This window comes from Moschus berezovskii, chromosome 11, assembly GCF_049115385.1.
Source record: "Moschus berezovskii isolate FMDL1 chromosome 11, NW_MosBer_1.0, whole genome shotgun sequence".
NCBI lineage: Eukaryota > Metazoa > Chordata > Mammalia > Artiodactyla > Moschidae > Moschus > Moschus berezovskii.
The window spans coordinates 8,968,019-8,985,802 of NC_142470.1; the positions used below are offsets into that span (position 1 = coordinate 8,968,019).

General features: G+C 53.3%; 2 protein-coding genes across 15 annotated transcripts in view; one reads left to right on the plus strand and one right to left on the minus strand.

Moving 5' to 3' along the window:
• RALGPS1 (Ral GEF with PH domain and SH3 binding motif 1) overlaps positions 1-17,784 on the minus strand; it is a 295,201-nt gene that overhangs the window by 109,125 nt on the left and 168,292 nt on the right. The window lies entirely within an intron of this gene.
• ANGPTL2 (angiopoietin like 2) overlaps positions 1-17,784 on the plus strand; it is a 37,783-nt gene that overhangs the window by 5,345 nt on the left and 14,654 nt on the right. The window contains exon 2 of the mRNA XM_055400229.2: positions 8,433-9,298. Within this exon, the coding sequence (XP_055256204.1) occupies positions 8,482-9,298 (817 nt within the window). The 5' untranslated portion in view covers positions 8,433-8,481. The remainder of the gene's footprint in view (positions 1-8,432; positions 9,299-17,784) is intronic.

Here is a 17,784-nt window from a genome sequence, read left to right on the forward strand (position 1 = left end):
GGACACTGATGGGGCCAGCTGTGAGGTTTAGAAAGACAGGCCTGGAGCAGTAGGCAAGCCAGCAAGGCCCGTGTGGGTACAGAAGCTGGCTCTGGAGTCAACACATCTGTTCCAAGCCCAGCTCCACTACCTGGGAGCTCTGAGGTCTGGGCAAGCCTCCACCCTTACCTCTGTTTCCTCATCTGTGAAATGGGGATAATCACAGCCCCTGCCTTACAGAGTTGCTAGGATTGGGGACAGAGGTACAACGTGCTCATCATCCCTGTGCTGGGGATGAGCCCTGCAACAGGGCCGACGTGGCCGTGGGGCCAGCCACTCAGCCTGGCCGGAAGAGCAGCCCCAGGCAAGGTTTGGATTTCCTGGGAAGCCGCCCTGGGGCACCGGTGTCCACCCGGTCCCTGGCTGCTCCCAGCTGTCGGTGGCTCTCCCCAGATCCAAGGCTCCAGAGCACGTGAGGCACGGCCGGAAATGCAGCAGCCAACTTGGGAGCTGGGCTCCGAAATGGCTTCTGCAGGCTCTCCGCCTCTTGCTGGCCAGGGCTCTTGGCACCCGAGGGATCAGTGTGCAGGCTTTCGGACCTTTCAAGATGGCTCCAAAATAATGTACTACAGAAAAGGAACAGCGGCATCCTTGTCCCCTGGCAAAGGCAACCCGCTCCCTGATGCCGAACCACATCCTCTCCTAACACGATGACCTCACAGGATGACCACAACCTACCTCCTCCATGAGCTCAGCCCTGCCCCGGAGCCAGTAACGCACCAGCGGCAGGCGCGGCAGGCAGGTTCGACCCTCCATTGCCGCTCTTCCCAGCAAATCTGTACAGTCCTACACTTCCTGCTTCTCTGGCTTGAGCCCATGTTCCCTGCACCCAGGACAGGGCTGGACCCTGACTGTAGCAACACATGATGGCCGGTTGGCTGGGAAGGTTAAATGCATGGAGGGCTGGCTGGCTGGCTGGCTGGACAGACAGCTCATTTGAAGGTCTTACGAGAGCTGGACTGGCAGGGTCTGGCAATCAGCTCCAGACCCCTGGGTGCCCACAATGCCTTCTGGCAGGGATGATTCACAGGCTCCCGGGCTGGGAGGGGATGGCAGTTGGAGATGTGGTTATTCCCTCCCTGGCCTCCAGGCTGGTGGTGAATCACCAGGACAAGCAATGCACAGTTCCTTCCCCAGGGTTTCTAAGGTGAGGACACCGCTGCACATTCTAGATGTCCATTTTGGGGTCTCACCACTTGGATGATCAAGCAGCTGTTTCTTCCATCCAACAAGACTCACCCTTGTGCTGACCTGAAAGCCATTTCTACCTCGTCAGTCAAGAATGACTAAGAGGGAATCTGCATCCCGGCCGTTAAGCAAACAGACAGGCACCTATTATTTACGTGGGTTGGAGAGATGCTCTTGATCGAAGTGAAAGCACAGACCTTGCAGCTGACATGAACTTCCCAGTCCCTATGTTTCCTTCAAGGGACTTTAGGCAAGTGACCTAACGTTTCTGGACCTGGGTTTCTTCTACTACAAATGCAGATAATAATGCCTGTCTCCTAGGTAAGGGACCAAATAGCTTATTACCCAATGAGGACACTTTTGAAAATAAAATGGGGTGCTGCTGCTGCTGCTGCTAAGTCGCTTCAGTCGTGTCCGATTCTGTGCGACCCCACAGACGGCAGCCCACCAGGCTTTGCCATCCCTGGGATTCTCCAGGCAAGAACACTGGAGTGGGTTGCCATTTCCTTCTCCAATGCATGAAAGTGAAAAGTGAAAGTGAAGTCGCTCAGTTGTGTCTGACCCCTATGCTATTAACAATTAATAAGACAACAGGCCTCAAAGGGGGCCAACCAGCATGCCCAGTCCCCTATTCATGAGGTTGCTGATGAGGTAGAACAGGCTGAGCACACCGAAAGTCTGTAGCAAACAAACGACAGAAGCTATTATTATCTATCTGATTGGTCAAGTGGTCAGCTGGGCCCTCTAGGGCAGTATCTTCTGGAATATTCCTTTGTCTGGCTCCCTCTGTCATCCCAAACTACCAATTGGTTTGGTACTACCTGACTGACACATCACGTATCTCATAAAAAGCTTTAGCAGGAAAAACCGTTTGTCAACTTTGAAGTTTTGATTTTTTTTTTTTTTTTCTTTTCTGTCCTGATGCTGATTTAACATCATGATTCATGCTCAGGTCCACCAAGCTCACTCAAGCACAGCTCAAGTTCCCGGCTTCCGGTCAGGGGCCAGCTGGGCACTGGGCCAGGGGGAAGTTCCAGATGCCCTTGCTGCCTCGGCAGAGGCCCCCTGCCCAGGCCTCCTGCAGGGCCTCTGGCCTGGACTCCTACCTGGCTTCCATCTGTGATCACAGAGTGATGGGGCAGGGCAGGCTGGGGAGAGAGGGACAGGCTCGGTGAGCCCCCAGGTGGGACCGCAACGTGGACTAATGAAACACCACCCTGAGAGCTGATTCAATTCCGGGTCGGCAGTCCTGGGGGTCCCAAGAGCTCTCCTGTTCTCCTCCTTGCCTTAGAGGGGGCGTGGCTGTCAGGGAACAATCTCTCTTGAGTTTCCCTGTCACTTTTATACATTCAGCACAGATGTATATTGGGATTCTGTTACCAACTGCTACTTGGCTAAGCTGATGACTTAGGACAAAATGACTCATGGACTTTGAATCTTAATAGCTTCCTTGCCTGCAACGGGAACAACTGTCAGCTCTGCCATTAGTCTTAAAAGCATCTTTGTGAGAATTAGAACACTGCTGTGATTTAAATATACAAAACTACAAAGACTGTGAAAGTGAGCCGTGCTTCCTAGAGTTGCACAGTTCACAGCCTGGGCCACCATGCGTGGCTGCCCCTAAATAACCGCTTCCCTCCCAGGCCTGTTGGGATGATGAAGTGAGACAATGCTTAAAGTGTTTGGGTCACAGTGATAACCGGCTGTCACTATCCCTGGTGGCTCAGATGGTAAAGCGTCTGCAATGCAGGAGACCTGGGTTCCATCCCTGGGTTGGGAAGATCCCCTGGAGAAGGAAATGGCAACCCACTCCAGTACTCTTGCCTGGAAAATCCCATGGATGGAGGAGACTGGTAGGCTACAGTTCATGGGGTCGCAAAGAGTAGGACATGACTGAGCGACTCCACTCCACTTTATTATTTTCAGAAATTTTCTTATTCCTACCCTTTGCGGTGAGAACTCACAAGATGACCTCAGGAAAGCAGCTTCTGCTGCAGGGTAGGACCCACAACTCTGTCTGATGAAAACAATTCATCCCACAGAGTGGCCCCACACCTGAGACGTGGTGCTGAAGGGGACGTGGACACACGGTGTGTGGCCCCACCATAGCAGGCCAAGCAGGGACGCTCAGAACTGCCCACCGGAGGCTGGGTGGGACCCAAGCCCTTGGGGAGGTGGCCTCCCGGCGCACAGAGCCTGTCATGTGGCTCAGGGAAACCCATGCATAATGGAAACTCCTCACAATACAATGTGGAAAAGCAATTTCAAGAAATGCTTTTATTTTCCTTTTGAAGCCAAGGAAAACAATTGGATTTGCTTTCTTCTGTTGGTCATAGGAAGAAACTGAGGAGCATGTCTTTGATTGGAGTCGAGTTCTTCTCCAGGCCTAAGACGGTTGGAATGCTGGGGGTTGTGGGTCGGGGGTCGGGAGGGAGTTCCTTCTCTTCAGATGCAATTAGTTGAATAAATACCAAAAGAGCAAAAGTAAGCAAACTCATTACTGCCCATTAAGACCTGCCAAACTTGCACAAAACTAAGGAAGGGGGCTGGAAGCTTGAAGGAAAGTCAATCACTCTAAGGCACAGGGGCATGGCCCTTGGTGTAAGGCTGACCCCAGCTCTTTACAGAGGCAGCACTGGCTCTTGTCCACCATGTGCTCCCGGCAAATCACTTAGCCTTCTGCTGGTGTCCCCCTTCATAAACGGGGGAACCAACCTTGCTGGATTCCCTGGGACAGTGCCCTGGTTCCTTCCCATCCTTCCTGTAACCCGACTGACTCCGTGTCACTCCTGCCAAGCCCACGCCTCATGGAAATGTGACAGTAAGACCCAAAATTGTGCAGCTTCACGGCTGTTCCCACCAGCAGCAATGCAACAGGGAAGCAAGCTACCTGACACCCTCCTGGGCTTCCGTTTCCTCACCCTCAAAATGGGCAGAATATTACTGCTGCTGCTGCATCACTTCAGTCATGTCCGACTCTGTGTGACCCCACAGACAGAAGCCCACCAGGGTCCCCCGTCCCTGGGATGCTCCAAATGTCATGGAGAGTCCATGAGATAATATGGACTGGTGAACCTGAAAACTGAACGAGTGTTAACCATCAGTTTGGTTCTCTTTTTAATCGAACAACTGCAAGAAATGCTCTTTAAAGACTGCACAGTCTCTGACCGCGTCTGCTCGTCTGGAGCCTCCTCGCTCTGCGCCCAGCGCTGTGTGAGAGGCTAGGGGTACCGTGACAACCAGGACCAGTCTAACCACTGGGCTGGGACGTGAGGCCAGACAGACCTCCTGGGCAGGCCCAGCTCTGCTACATAGAACAAGGCCCTCCTCTGTGAAATGAGACAGCTGGTCGTGGGATCTCCTGGGGTGGGGGGTGGGGGTGGGGGAATGGTGGGCTCCGAGGAGATGGTGCATGTGCTGGACACATAGCCCGTAAGTATGTGTTGGCACGTGACACACACTGTCGTTTGGCTCAGCTGGAGCTCTCATACGGCTATCATGACATCTTTAACCTTTAGCTTTGGAAGCACTTCCATGGCCCTCACCAAGTGTGGGAGAGGGGCTGGATCACCCCATCTCATAGAAGAGGCTCTGCCTTCAGGATCTTAAGTCCAAGGGCACAGAGCTTTGCCCAGGGAAGCCGTGCGAGCCCCACTTGGGAGGGGACAGAACTCAACAGTAAACACTGCCACCCCTCCAGGTCTCGAGGCCTGGAGCCAAGTTGTCTCCTGGGACCGTGGCAGTTTCTTGGCCAAGGGGGGGAGCCCTCGCTGGCATCCACAATCAGCATCACAGAGCAGAGAGAGGCAGGTGAGCCGCCCAGGCTGGGAGGGTGGCTCCTCCCCATTGTTGTGGGTCGGGTGTGGCCCAGGCACAGGCAGCTAAAGAGCTTGGAAACTAGGCAAACATTCACAAACTCAGCCCGGTTTCCACCAACGTCACTGCAGCCCCAACATCACAGCCCAGCCCAAACCAGAGGCTCCTAACACCTTTCTCTGCCTGGCCCCAAGGGCCTGGACTGGCCTTCGGAACCAAGCTGGGGCTTTCTCAGTCAAGTGGAAAACAGCTCACTGTGGCCCTGGGGAGCACAGGATCTATTTTGCAACCTCCCGCTGTCCAGGCTGACATCAGGGAAGCCCCCAAAGGGGTCTGGGGAAGACAAAACCTTCCGGTTCTGGGCTGTGGTTGTTATTTTAGTGTTAACTATCGTGAAATCAGAAAGTCGTGACTCTACTACTAGAAACCAGATTAAGAAAATGTCTCCATAGTCATTAAGAGTTGAAGGTTTGCATACACAAGGCTGGGGCTAAGTCCTGGTTCTGCTACCTTCCAGCTGTGTGAGCTTCGGCAAGTCACTGAGCCTCGCCGGGTCTCAGTTTCCTCATCTGTAAAATGGAAATAACAGTGGTATCTACCGAAAAGACATTGTGAGAATTCAGTGAGGCAGAAAAAAACCCTGTCAAAACGTTGAGTGCAGGGGGAGGCACACAACAGGTGCTCAGGAAGTGGACGCTAGGGACAGCGGCAACAAATGCAATCCACGGTCTCCTGCTCACGCCCCACTCTCAGGCGGCCACTTGCTCTGGGCTCCTCCGGCCCTGCCTGCCCCTCTTCCTAGCACTCCCCACTGCACGGCAACTGTTGGTGGATGTGTGTTTTCATTAGGTGTACAAATATTCACTGAGTTCCTGTGTTAGGCACTGGGGGGCGGCGGATGGGGGAGGAGTGATGAAAACAGACGAGCCCCCTGCCCTCGGAGAGCTTTCATTCACAGGCATGGGTAGATAGATACCACGTGTCTGATGGTGACGTGGACTCTGGAGGAGGAAGGTGGCGAGGTCACAATGTTAAGTAAGCCGGGAAAGTGTCACTGGGAAGGTGATATTTCAGTAAAGACCTGAGAGCAGTGAGGGAGCACGCATCAAGGAAGAGGCTGAGTGTTCTGGACTGGGGCAAGTGCAAAGGGCCCTCGCCATCAGCGAGCCTGAAGAACACCCAGGAGGCCAGCGTGGCTGGAGCATGTGACTGAGGATGAGAGGAGTTGGAGATGAGGTCAGGGAAGAAACAGCGCCAGAGCGGGGGGCCTTGGAGACCAGTTAGCTGCTTCTCCAAGACGAGGAGCCACCAGAGCACTTTCAGCAGCAGACTGACCTGATTTGACTTTTTTAAAAGGCTGCCGGGTTGAGGACAGCCTGTAAAGGCAAGGACAGGAGCAGTGAGACCAGTCTGGTCCAGGCGAGAGGTGAAGGTGGGCTGTACCAGGGGAGGCAGGGAGAAGCCGTAGGATCCTGGGAATAGGCCCAGGATATTGCTGTGATAATCTGGTGGTGACTTGGATGTGGGGTATGACGGGAACAAAGGAGTCAAGCACGACTTCAAGTTTGTTGGCTGAGCAATCAGAAGAACAGAGTCGCCATTTGCTAACCTAGGAAAAACTGGGACGAACAGGTTGGGATGGAGACTTGGGGAAGCCCAGGAATTCATTTCTGGGTAAGCTATGGCTGAGATGCCCGTATGTCAAAGAGGTAGTTAGACATACGCGTCTGGACTCAGAGAGGCAGGGGGAAGTCCTCAGACTAGACTGAATGAGATCACAGAAGATATCTGAGGGCTGAGCCCTGCCTCCTCCTCCCCACCCAGGACAGGACTGGGGTGGGGTCGGGGGTGAACCAGCAAAGGAGACTGAAGAGTAGCCAGTAAGACGGGAGGAAAGGTGGTGTTTGGGGAAGGAAGTCCCAGGAGGGAGTGATCTGCCACGTCCGGCAGTGCTGAGAGGCGAAACATCGGCGAGGACCAAGAACTGAGCCTTTGGTCTGGGAAGACAGGCCCCTGGTGATCCTGTCCAGGACACTCAGAACCAAGGGGAGGGGGCAGGCCTGATGGCAATGAGCTCAAGAGAGAACAGGAAGAGAGAACTTTCTGGAAATGGTGGGGGAGGGTGTGGGCAACTCTTCAGAGGGTTTGCTAAAAACAGGAGCAGAGAAATGGAACAGTAGCTGGAGAAGGGACATGAGGTCAAGAGAGAATTTTCTTTAAGCTGAAAGAAATCATGATCATAGGGAAAAAGTGATCACGCCGGGGAGCTGGGGAAGAGCGGCCGGACTCACGTCCTTAAGAGGGCAGAGGAGTGAGCTGCGCACGTCCGTCTCCTCCCTCTTGGCCTGGCTTGCTCCTCCTCATCACTCTGGGGTCAGCACGAAGGTCATTTTCTCAGGAATGCTTTCCTGACCCCTCTGGCTAGGTCAGTTCCCCGTTCTCCCCTCCCATCACATTTACCACTTCTGCCTCCTGGCACTCAGGGGCTCTGAGGTGATGGGTAAGCCCGCTGAGGGCAGGGCTGGCCCCGTCCTGTTTGCAGCTGCACCTCCAGTAGCCAGCACACCCTAGGTGTTCCATGGATATCTGGGAAAGGAACAAGTGGTCAAAGAACAGAACTGAAACTAATCTGGTGACACGAGTCTCTTTCCTGCTCCCACCTGGCTAAATCATGTTGCAATGATGGGGACAGTGTGGGTACTGCCTGTTGAAAATAGGTGCATCTAGCAGAGCTCAGTTGTCTGCTCTGTAGCTTGGCTAACACACAGACTGAAGTCACGTGACTGGACACATCTTTCCACTGACGCTGTCCACTACACACCAAATATGTCCCATACCACGTCTAGCGGATCATTCATTCAACAAACATTTGCAGACAGCTTCCTGAGTGCAGCATCCTGAGGATACAGGATGGAAACAGACACAGTGCTGGCCCTCAGGGAGCATATATCCATGAAGAGATCACACAGAGTTCAGAGTCATCTCATCCGTGATGGGTGTTACAAAGGGCACGTCCAGGGGGAGACTTAACAGTCTGAGGCAGAGGAGGAGACAGGCCAAGCCTTCCTCTGCCTCTCCTCCCAGCTTCAAGCTGCCCTCCTGTGGTTTTTGGGTTCCAGGCCAGGTGCTCGACGAGAGGGCCACGGGCACTGGCTGGCCCCAGGAGTGGCGGGGCCTCAGCCTGCTGCCTTGCACATGCCCCAGTCCCCTTCTGAATCTTTTCTGCCTCTGCTAGGCCTCCTGTCCCCTCCTGCGGCTCCCAGAAGGGCTGCCTCCTGAAGCAGCGCTTTTGGAAACAGCTGCCCAATGAGAAGGCTGAGCTCATTTATGGCACCGGCCACTGGCCATGACATAACCATTACTGAGTCTGCTCTTCTGTTTACTTTCAGGGTTTCGTAGGCTCTGCTCGCAAAGACGAACCCCTAGTGTGCAAGGACCATGAGGCCGCTGTGCATGACGTGCTGGTGGCTGGGACTGCTGGCCGCCCTGGGAGGAGCAGCAAGCCAGAAGGATGGCGTGGAGGGCACCGAGGAGGGCTCACCCGGCGAGTTCGTCTACCTGAACAGGTACAAGCGGGCCGGTGAGTCCCCGGACAAGTGCACCTACACTTTCATCGTGCCCCAGCAGCGGGTCACGGGCGCCATATGCGTCAACTCCAAGGAGCCTGAGGTGCTCCTGGAGAACAGGGTGCACAAGCAGGAGCTGGAGCTGCTCAACAACGAGCTGCTCAAGCAGAAGCGGCAGATCGAGACGCTGCAGCAGTTGGTGGAGGTGGACGGCGGCATCGTGAGCGAGGTGAAGCTGCTGCGTAAGGAGAGCCGCAACATGAACTCGCGGGTCACCCAGCTCTACATGCAGCTCCTGCACGAGATCATCCGCAAGCGGGACAACGCACTCGAGCTCTCGCAGCTGGAGAACCGCATCCTCAACCAGACGGCTGACATGCTGCAGCTGGCCAGCAAGTACAAAGACCTGGAGCACAAGTACCAGCATCTGGCCACGCTGGCCCACAACCAGTCCGAGATCATAGCCCAGTTGGAGGAGCACTGCCAGCGTGTGCCTGCCGCCCGGCCCATGCCCCAGCCGCCCCCCGCCACCCCACCCCGCGTCTACCAGCCGCCCCCCTACAACCGCATCATCAACCAGATCTCCACCAATGAGATCCAGAGCGACCAGAACCTGAAGGTGCTGCCGCCCCCTCTGCCCACCATGCCCACCCTCACCAGCCTCCCATCCTCCACAGACAAGCCGTCGGGTAAGTCCTTCCCGACGTTGCGGAGCCCCGCAACATCTGGGCCTCGGAGCTGGGCACCGGGCCTCTCTTGGCTGTGACCACAAGCGGGGGAGGAATAGCAGCAAGCTGAAGCCGGGCCAAAGGCTTGTGTAATCCCCTGGCGGTCCCTGGGGCCAAGCCGCTGGAGCCAGCAGGGTGAGAGGGTGGCCACGGTCCTCAGATGGAAGCCCCAAGGTAGAACCAGGAAACGGGAGAGTGTCGGAAGACAGCAAATATTTTCTGGCTTCTGCTAGGAAAAACCCCAGGCCTGAATTCTCTGGGCTCCGCGTGAGGTGTGAGGTGCTACTAGATAGGATGAGCGCCCCTATGAGTGTGCGTAATGTGCCTGGCACGGAACTGGCACTCAGTGAGTGTGCATGGAAGAAACAACAGACCAGAGGAAGAGAAAGTGTCATCACAGCAGAAGTAGGAGGAACACGCGGTAGGGAGAGGCCTACTACCCTCCCTAGGAAGAAGCACGTTCTAAAGCCCACACATTTCCTAGAGTCTGCTGCAGTCTAGAATTTTCAGTGATGATTCCACACACTCTTAAATACGTGTTTCATCTTAAAATATGGTAATCTTCAGACTATCGTGATGGGGGAGGAATGGGGCTGTTGGTAGGTTCTGAGGCTTGACCCAGACACTGGCGCCGGGCACTGTCGGTGTAAGTTACCTCTTTAACCCCTGCGGCTCCTTATGGAAGGTTAACTGAGAGGACGAGTGGCTTGCTCACACTGGGGCTGAATTCAGCCTCTTCACTTTAAAGCTGGGGCTGACCCCTCTGTGCACGAGGCCTCTGCACCCCGGGCGGGGGCAGTGTGAGCCCAGCCCCAGGGTTCCTCACCCAGGACCGGTGTCTTCCAAACGGGCCGTGGGCAAGGGCGGCACCGTCTCCGCGGGAAGTAACCGCGGATCTGCCACAGTCAGTGGCATTCGCACCACTTCGCTCTATAAGCAGGGAGATATTTTTACTGAAAATATCCTGTTTTACACTTATTTCACACTTCTGAAAATAACCACCAGTACTGGGAAGAGCAGCTTCTTGCTAATTCCAGAGAGGGACTGAACCCGAGTGCAGGAGGGTGGCCATGCGAAAGACAAGGGCGACACTGTCTGCAGGTCCAGGGCTGTGGGCGGGGGCACGTAGGAGCAGGGCATCTTACTCACAGCAAAGCCCTCTACTGGGTGTGCAGGTTAAGGACTTGTGCTCTGGAGCAGACTGATCTGGGTTCAAATTCCGGTTTTACCACTGATCAGCTCTGCGACATTAGGCAAGTCACTTTGCCCCCCAGAGCCTCAGTGTCCCCATCTGTTAATTGGCAATGGGTTTAAATAGTGCCTACCTGAAGATTAAATGAAATACTGCAAAACGTGGTTAGCAGAGTTCTGGGCCCATGGTAAGTTTCATTACATGGCAGCTATGAGTTTCCTCTGATCTTGGTCTCTTTATCTTGAAACAGGAGACTGAAATTTATTAATGAAAGACAGTCCATATTTAGCTGTGCGTTCTACAGCTGATGACTGGTCTATTTGTTGTTTGTTGCTGTTCAGTTGCTAAGTCCGACTTTTCCATGACCCCACGGATTGCAGCCCGCCAGGCTACTCCGCTCATGGGATTCCCCAGGCAAGAATACTGGAGTGGGTTGCCATTTCCTTTTCCAGGGGATCTTCCCGACCCAGGGATTGAACCCACATCTCCCGCACTGCAGGCGAATCCTTTACGGCTGAGCCACCAGGAAGTTCCACCAGAGAGGACAGAGTATGCTAATATACCTGATAGAACAGGCAGAGGGTAAAACATGCCCATAGGCACCAAATGAAGGCTTAGCTGAATATTGTAATTCTGACATGAGGCAAGCTGACCTCAATGTTTATGCAACAGATCTCCTCTAGCTTAAGCATCTCTGGTTTCTGACTCAACAATCCCAAGACATTCCTGAGCTTGAACTAAGCTGGCAGATACATAGTGGAGGAACAAAGACTTAAGTCTGCATCCAGGCTCTACCTTTTGCTAACTGTTCGCTCGTGAGAAAGTCACTTAACTCTTCTTGAGCCTCATTTTTCTCCTCTGTAAAATGGGGACAAGAGTCATAACGTCACAGGGTTGCTGTGGAAATTCAATGCAATCAGGCACATGATATACATCATGTAGGGGCAGCCAACAATAGCTGAGTCCCTCCTCTTTGCCAATCACAGTGCTGGACTGTGTGAAAATGACAGTCCTAACCTTTAGGAATTTAGTCTGGAGGGACGTGGCAGATTCATGAATGCATTGGAACCCATCTGTGCTGTGTGCTGTGCTTAGTCACTCAATTGTGTCCAACTCTTTGCGACCTCACGTCTGCTGCCTAACAGTTCTCAACCTCAAAACCAGCACCTCAGATCTGACAAGGGATTATGCTGAGAGGAAGCACCTGCAAGGCCAACATTTCCAGGATGTTGGGAGAACTTATGGGACCAACATAGCAAAGTTCTTGACATCAGGGATGCAGTGAAAACCACGGACTGTGCAGTCACCATGGTAGCACCACGGGGTGCTGGGTGGCCACAGAGGGGCGTGTGAGGGCCTACAGCGGCGCTAGGTCTACAGTGGGGGCACGACTGAGTCTGCCTGGAGGAGAAGGGACAAGTTGGACAGAGTTTGGGACGTCGGTGTTGCCTCCTGAAGGATCTGTAAGAGTTTACCACGTGGACTCGGGAGTTGGGCAACTGAGTTATGAGTGGGTCCCTCGTGGAGATAAGTCTGTGCAAAGACCCAAGGGCCTGGCCCTATCCTAGGCCCCTCAAGTCGCCCAGCTCCACTGCTTCTTCACATGCATAATTCAGTCCAGACTGTGTGCATTCCAAGGCTCCTGGGTGCGACCAACCCCTTTCCCTCCCACTGAAGGAAGCCCACCAGCATGGAGGGAACAGCAGTGATTTTATCATGGAGATCGTTGGAAAGCACTATAATTTACTTTTTTTTTTTAAGCAAAGCTCTCCCAAATGTTGGTACCGATTGTCGGTAACTGCTTTCTCGTGACTCATCTGACCACTGAGCTTTCCACACGAGGCACATCCCCCATCCTCCCCAGACTAAACACCTGGCTGCGGAAGCTGAAAGAGGCGGGCAGAGGTTGCAGAGAGGCTGGGAGGCCCTCCCTTTTCCTGGTGTTGGACAGGGCAGGAGGAAAAGGCAGAAGGTCTCTCCAGCCAATCGGCAGAGAGCTCCGAGCCGGCCTGTGCTGAGAGCTTGGAGCAGGTTCTGGTCTTAGACGAAACTTCACTCTGTGCTCTAGCCCAGCAATTCCTTAGGTCCACGGACATCACACAGCCACAGATACCTCTGCAATTAAGCACCTTGGCACTCACGCCTTGGCAGCTTCTAAATCTCTCATTCCACAGCCTCAGAGCCACCTCCTATTCTCCTCATTGTCCCGGTCGCTGGTCCGCAGCACACACCTCCCCCGGGGGCTGAGGCGGCCATGGCCACTTATCTGACGCTGCACTCACCAGCTTGTTCCCGGCCAGACAGTAACAGGCTGGCCCCAGGCCAGACCCAGGCCGCTGAGAGCCTGAGTGATGAGGCCCAGGCAAGCTCCTGGCTTCCCTGGCGCCTCACTTGGGTTTTGTCCTGTCTCTCTCCGTCTGGCCAGACCTAAGGGCATTTCCATGAGGGTGACGTTTGTGACGAGACCTGGGCCAAATGGCCCTGCCTGTGGCCCTTTTCTCTGGGCTGGTGGGGGGGGGTGTCCTATGGCCCTCTGCCAGTGGGGTCCTGGGGCGGCTGCCACCCTCCCTCCCCGCCTCCACTCTTCCTCACACTCACAAGTCCCTGACCTCTTCCTCACCTGCATGCCCTGTGGACGCACATCAGTCAGATCTGTTAAAGAGGAAGAAGGCTGCAGGGGTCACTCTCTAAAAGGCCCAGGAAAGGACAGCATGGAGCCTCGGCTCTGGCCTGCTCTCAAGGTGGTCCTGCGAGGCCCGGGACACGACCCCTCAGCCCAGCCTGGGCACCGCCACGCACACGCCAGCCCTCCTGCCACAGCGCCATCCTAGGCACCGACCAGAGAAGAAAAGAGAGCGTGGCCTCCAGCTGCCACAGGGAGGCCATGTCTAAAATGCATCTTTAAAAACCAAAAGGAGTAGGCATTTCCAGCTGTCTTCTCTCCGGAGAAAAACATAATCAGCTCGGTCTGTTATCTCAATGAATACAGAAGGGACCTTAAAACCATAAAATTTTGGAGCTTGTTAGGAGCCTCTCGGGTCCCCTGGCATAGCCTGCTTGTTCCGGAGTCTGTCAGTGACAGAGCCAACACTGGTCCCGGGACTTATAACTTCCAGGATATTAAGGTTCAGAGAGGTTAAGCAACTTGGGGAAGACTATACAGTCTTGGCTCAACCAAAGTTCAGACCCAAGTCTGTCTTAATGACTCTGGGATAATGGAAATTGCCATGGAAATCCTGGGGGGAACTGGTGTGAACATCATTCTATAGATGCTTGACTTGACCTCCAGTGCCAGCTGCCTGGGACCTGACGCTCCATCGCAACTTCATGTACCGGGTTCCAGACAGCTCCCCATAAAAGATCAGCTAGATTTGTGAGGTCTGTTATTAGAACTTTCATGGTTCTGATAACAGACATCATCACTGTGAATACAGGATAAAGGAAGTAGACCTAAGCTAGCCTCATACTACAGAGTTTCTAAACAACAGAGTTCTCCCACAGAAAACAGAGTATATACCTGACTTCCCATCAATGGACCCAGCTGAAGCTGTCTGTATCAAGCCTGGGCCAGTCCTCCAGGGTTACTTCTACTCAGTATTTTAACGCCTAGTCTGAAGTCCTGACTTCTTTAAACATGTTAACCCTAAATATATAAAATTCAGTAGCTATGATTTGTTCTTGGGGCCACAACAGGTGGCAATCACTCTGCTTCACAGAGAACACATAGAAATCACCCATCCTTCACAATGGATGTTCCCCGGCCATGGAGCAACAGACAACCCTAACAAGACGTTTTCCTAGATGGACTTCTTATACACAGAGAGAGAGAGAGAAAGAGAGAGACAGAGAAAGGCTATTTTAACATCACCCTGCAGCATGCGGGATCTTTGTTCCCCAACCAGGGATCGAACCCGGGCACCCTGCACTGGAGGTGTGGACTCTTAACCACTGAACCGCCAGGCAAGCCCCCTCCCTTTATATTTTATTTCCCCCTACGAGGCAGGGAATATGTACGTTCGGTTGTGGTCTAAAACAGAGAACGAGAACGATCACTCGTGTCTTCCATTCCTTCTGGAGGTCAAGCAATGGTCTCTCCGGGTGAGGGCTGCGGGCCCCACATGTGTCCGAGGCCCGGTGGAGGGCTGGAGAGAGGCACTGTGAGGATGGTGAGGGTGTGGCCACCCGGCACGTGGCCTTTAGAGTCACAGAGGCTGCGGGAAAACCCGACTTGGCTCTCCTGCCTCCAGAGCCTGGGCTGTTTTGTTTCTAGAATGTTACTGTTAAACAACATAAGACTCCCAAATTCATTAGGAACGATGTCATCCAGTGATATTTCAAAGAGCATTCTTTGCTAGCTTCTTCATAAACAGATGCCGCTTGAGTTCGAGTGGGGTCATCTTCCTCCCAGCTTTGCTTTCTCTGCTCTCCTCCTAGGGCTTCCCACGTGGCTCACTGGTAAAGAATCTGCTTGCCAATGCAGGAGACGCAGGTCCGGTCCCTGGGTTGGGAAGATCACTTGGCGAAGGGACTGGCAACCCGCTCCAGTATTCTTGCCTGGGAAATAACATGGAGAGACGAGCCTGGCGGACTGCAGTCCATGCGGTCACAGAGAGTCAGACACGACTGAGCGATTGAGCACGTGTGCTCTTCTCCTGGGGCACCGTGGAGCAGAGTGCCACGGCAAGCGCTCTTCTGTTACTCAGGCATGTTCCAGGGAGGACATTCGGCTAAATCCTCTGGCTGTTTACAGCCCCGGGAGATAAACCATCAACTTGTTATTGTTACAAGTGGTGAGTTGGCATCCTTCGGCCTGGAAATCCCAACAGTTTGGCACTTGGCAGGATGAATGTAATCTAGAAAATCCTGGAGCTCAGAGCTCTCTGGCCAGCTCACCAGTCACAGGAAAGGACTGCTCTGGTGGATTTATGCAGTGAACTGCATTGTAACCCTGGGATGCTCCCCCAGAAAACAAATGACAAAGGAGGCAGAATTAAGTTAGCATCACACTACAGCGTCTAAGACAAGGCTGGCTCGGTTTTTTGACCGTGGTGGGTCGAGCACTGTTATAAACGTCCCAGTGGTCTTGGCCAGCATTGAGGAAGGAAGGTAGACACTGAGACTGCCCCCGGGACAACGAGACCACCACCCCACCTCCCCGGCAGCACTTCAGATGCCCCTGCGAGGATCCCGGAGGAAGAGCTCACTGGATCCTGCCTTTCATCACAAGATGAGCCAATAAGCTGCAGGGCCTGGAATGCTTTTATGTCGTTTTTTCAAATGAATAAGTGATTTTCCCAGAATAGATTTTTCTAATAATTTAAAATTACTGTACACACAGAGAAAAACTTTGCTAGGAAAGTTATGATTTAAGCGACAGATAAAATACCTTTTTTAAAAAAAAAAAAAATCCAAATGTTGAAATCAAGCAATCTTAGGTGGCATGCTGGAGTAACATCCAAAAGAACAGAAGCTAAGCATCTCAAATTGTGCTGGAGAAAACTCTTGAGAGTCTCTTGGACTGCAAGGAGAGTGAACCAGTCCATCCTATAGGAAATTAACCCTGAATATTCATTGGAAGGGCTTCCCTGGTGGCTCAGAGGTTAAAGTGTCTGCCTCCAATATGGGAGACCTGGGTTCGATCCCTGGGTCGGGAAGATCCCCTGGAGAAGGAAATGGTAACCCACTCCAGTATTCTTGCCTGGAGAATCCCATGGACGGAGAAGCCTGGTAGGCTACAGTCCACGGGGTCGCAAAGAGTCGGACACGAATGAGCGACTGAACGGAACGGAACGGAACGGATTCATTGGAAGGACTGATGCTGAGGCTGAAGCTCCAATGCTTTGGCCACCTGCTGCCAAGAGCCCACTCACTGGATGAGACCCTGATGCTGGTGAAAACTGAAAGCAAAAGGATAAGATGGGGACAGAGAAGGAAAAGGCTAGATGGCATCACTGATTCAATGGGTAGAAATCTGAGCAAGCTATGGGAGATGGTGAAGGACAGGGAAGCCTGGTGTGCTGCAGTGCACGGAGTCGCAAAGAGTCAGACATGACTCAGCGACCAAATACCACCACCATCCTGAGCATGAAGTGCAGGCATCCTAATTCGGGCTGTCTTTTCTCTGGCCTCACCTGGCCTAGGGGTGTGTCTGTGATATTTCCTGTTCTGCCCTCAATCTCAATATGAGGTAGGCGCCTTTGAACTTGTACTACTGACTCGAATGTCCGGCTCTGTCGCCCGCGGGTGGGTCCTTGAGGCTCACTCCAGTCCCGGTAACTTTTGCCGGAATGCGTCATGCCACGAAACGCTTGCTTTCTCCTGTCAGTCAGCAGTCTGCGGAGAGAGTCCTGTCCGAGGTTGGGCAGGGAGTGTGTATTAGAGGGTGAGACGGCCAAAAAAACAAATCCCAAACTGGTTCCGGCTTTTAAAGGGAGCTTGTAAACGGAACTACCGCTGCACATTCCTGAAACAGAGCACATTTTTGTAGTCTTTTCACAAGTGAAGCTGTAAGGATCAATTTAACCTACAAAACGTACTCAAGTTAGAGAATGCAACGTGAGGGGCATCTTAAACCACAGGTTGAGGGATACGAAGGGGGATGGAAACGTGTCTTTTCTCCCTTGTCTCCAGTCAGTGCGTCAGCTGTGTGCTCAGTTGTGTTCGACTCTTCGTGACGCCGTGGACTTTAGCCCACCAGGCTCCTCTATCCGTGTAATTTTCCACGCAAGAATACTGGAGTGGGTTGCCATTTCCTCCTCTCGGGGATCTTCCCGACCCAGGGATTGAATCCAAGTCTCTTGTGTCTCACCATGGCGCCACCTGGGAAACACCGTTGTCTCCACTAGCTAGTGATAGAAGAGAGTTAGTGAGACTTAAGATTTTCACCTTCAGTCTCATCCAGCTCTGGCTTTGCCATGGCTCTCTGCTGTGGTCCTCCTGGAATCCTAGAATGTCAGAGGTTGAAGGGATCCAAGAACAATACTTCTTAAACTTTAAAGTGCATAGAAATCACCAGGGGAAGTTAACTTCCACTTTCAGATTTGGTAAAGCCTAGTTTGGGGAGCGGAGAAGGCAATGGCAAGCCACTCCAGTACTCTTGCCTAGAAAACCCCATGGATGGAGGAGCCTGATGGGCTGCAGTCCGTGGGGTCGTTAAGGGTCGGACACGACTGAGCGACTTCACTTTTCACTTTCATGCATTGGAGAAGGAAATGGCAACCCACTCCAGTGTTCTTGCCTGGAGAATCCCAGGGAC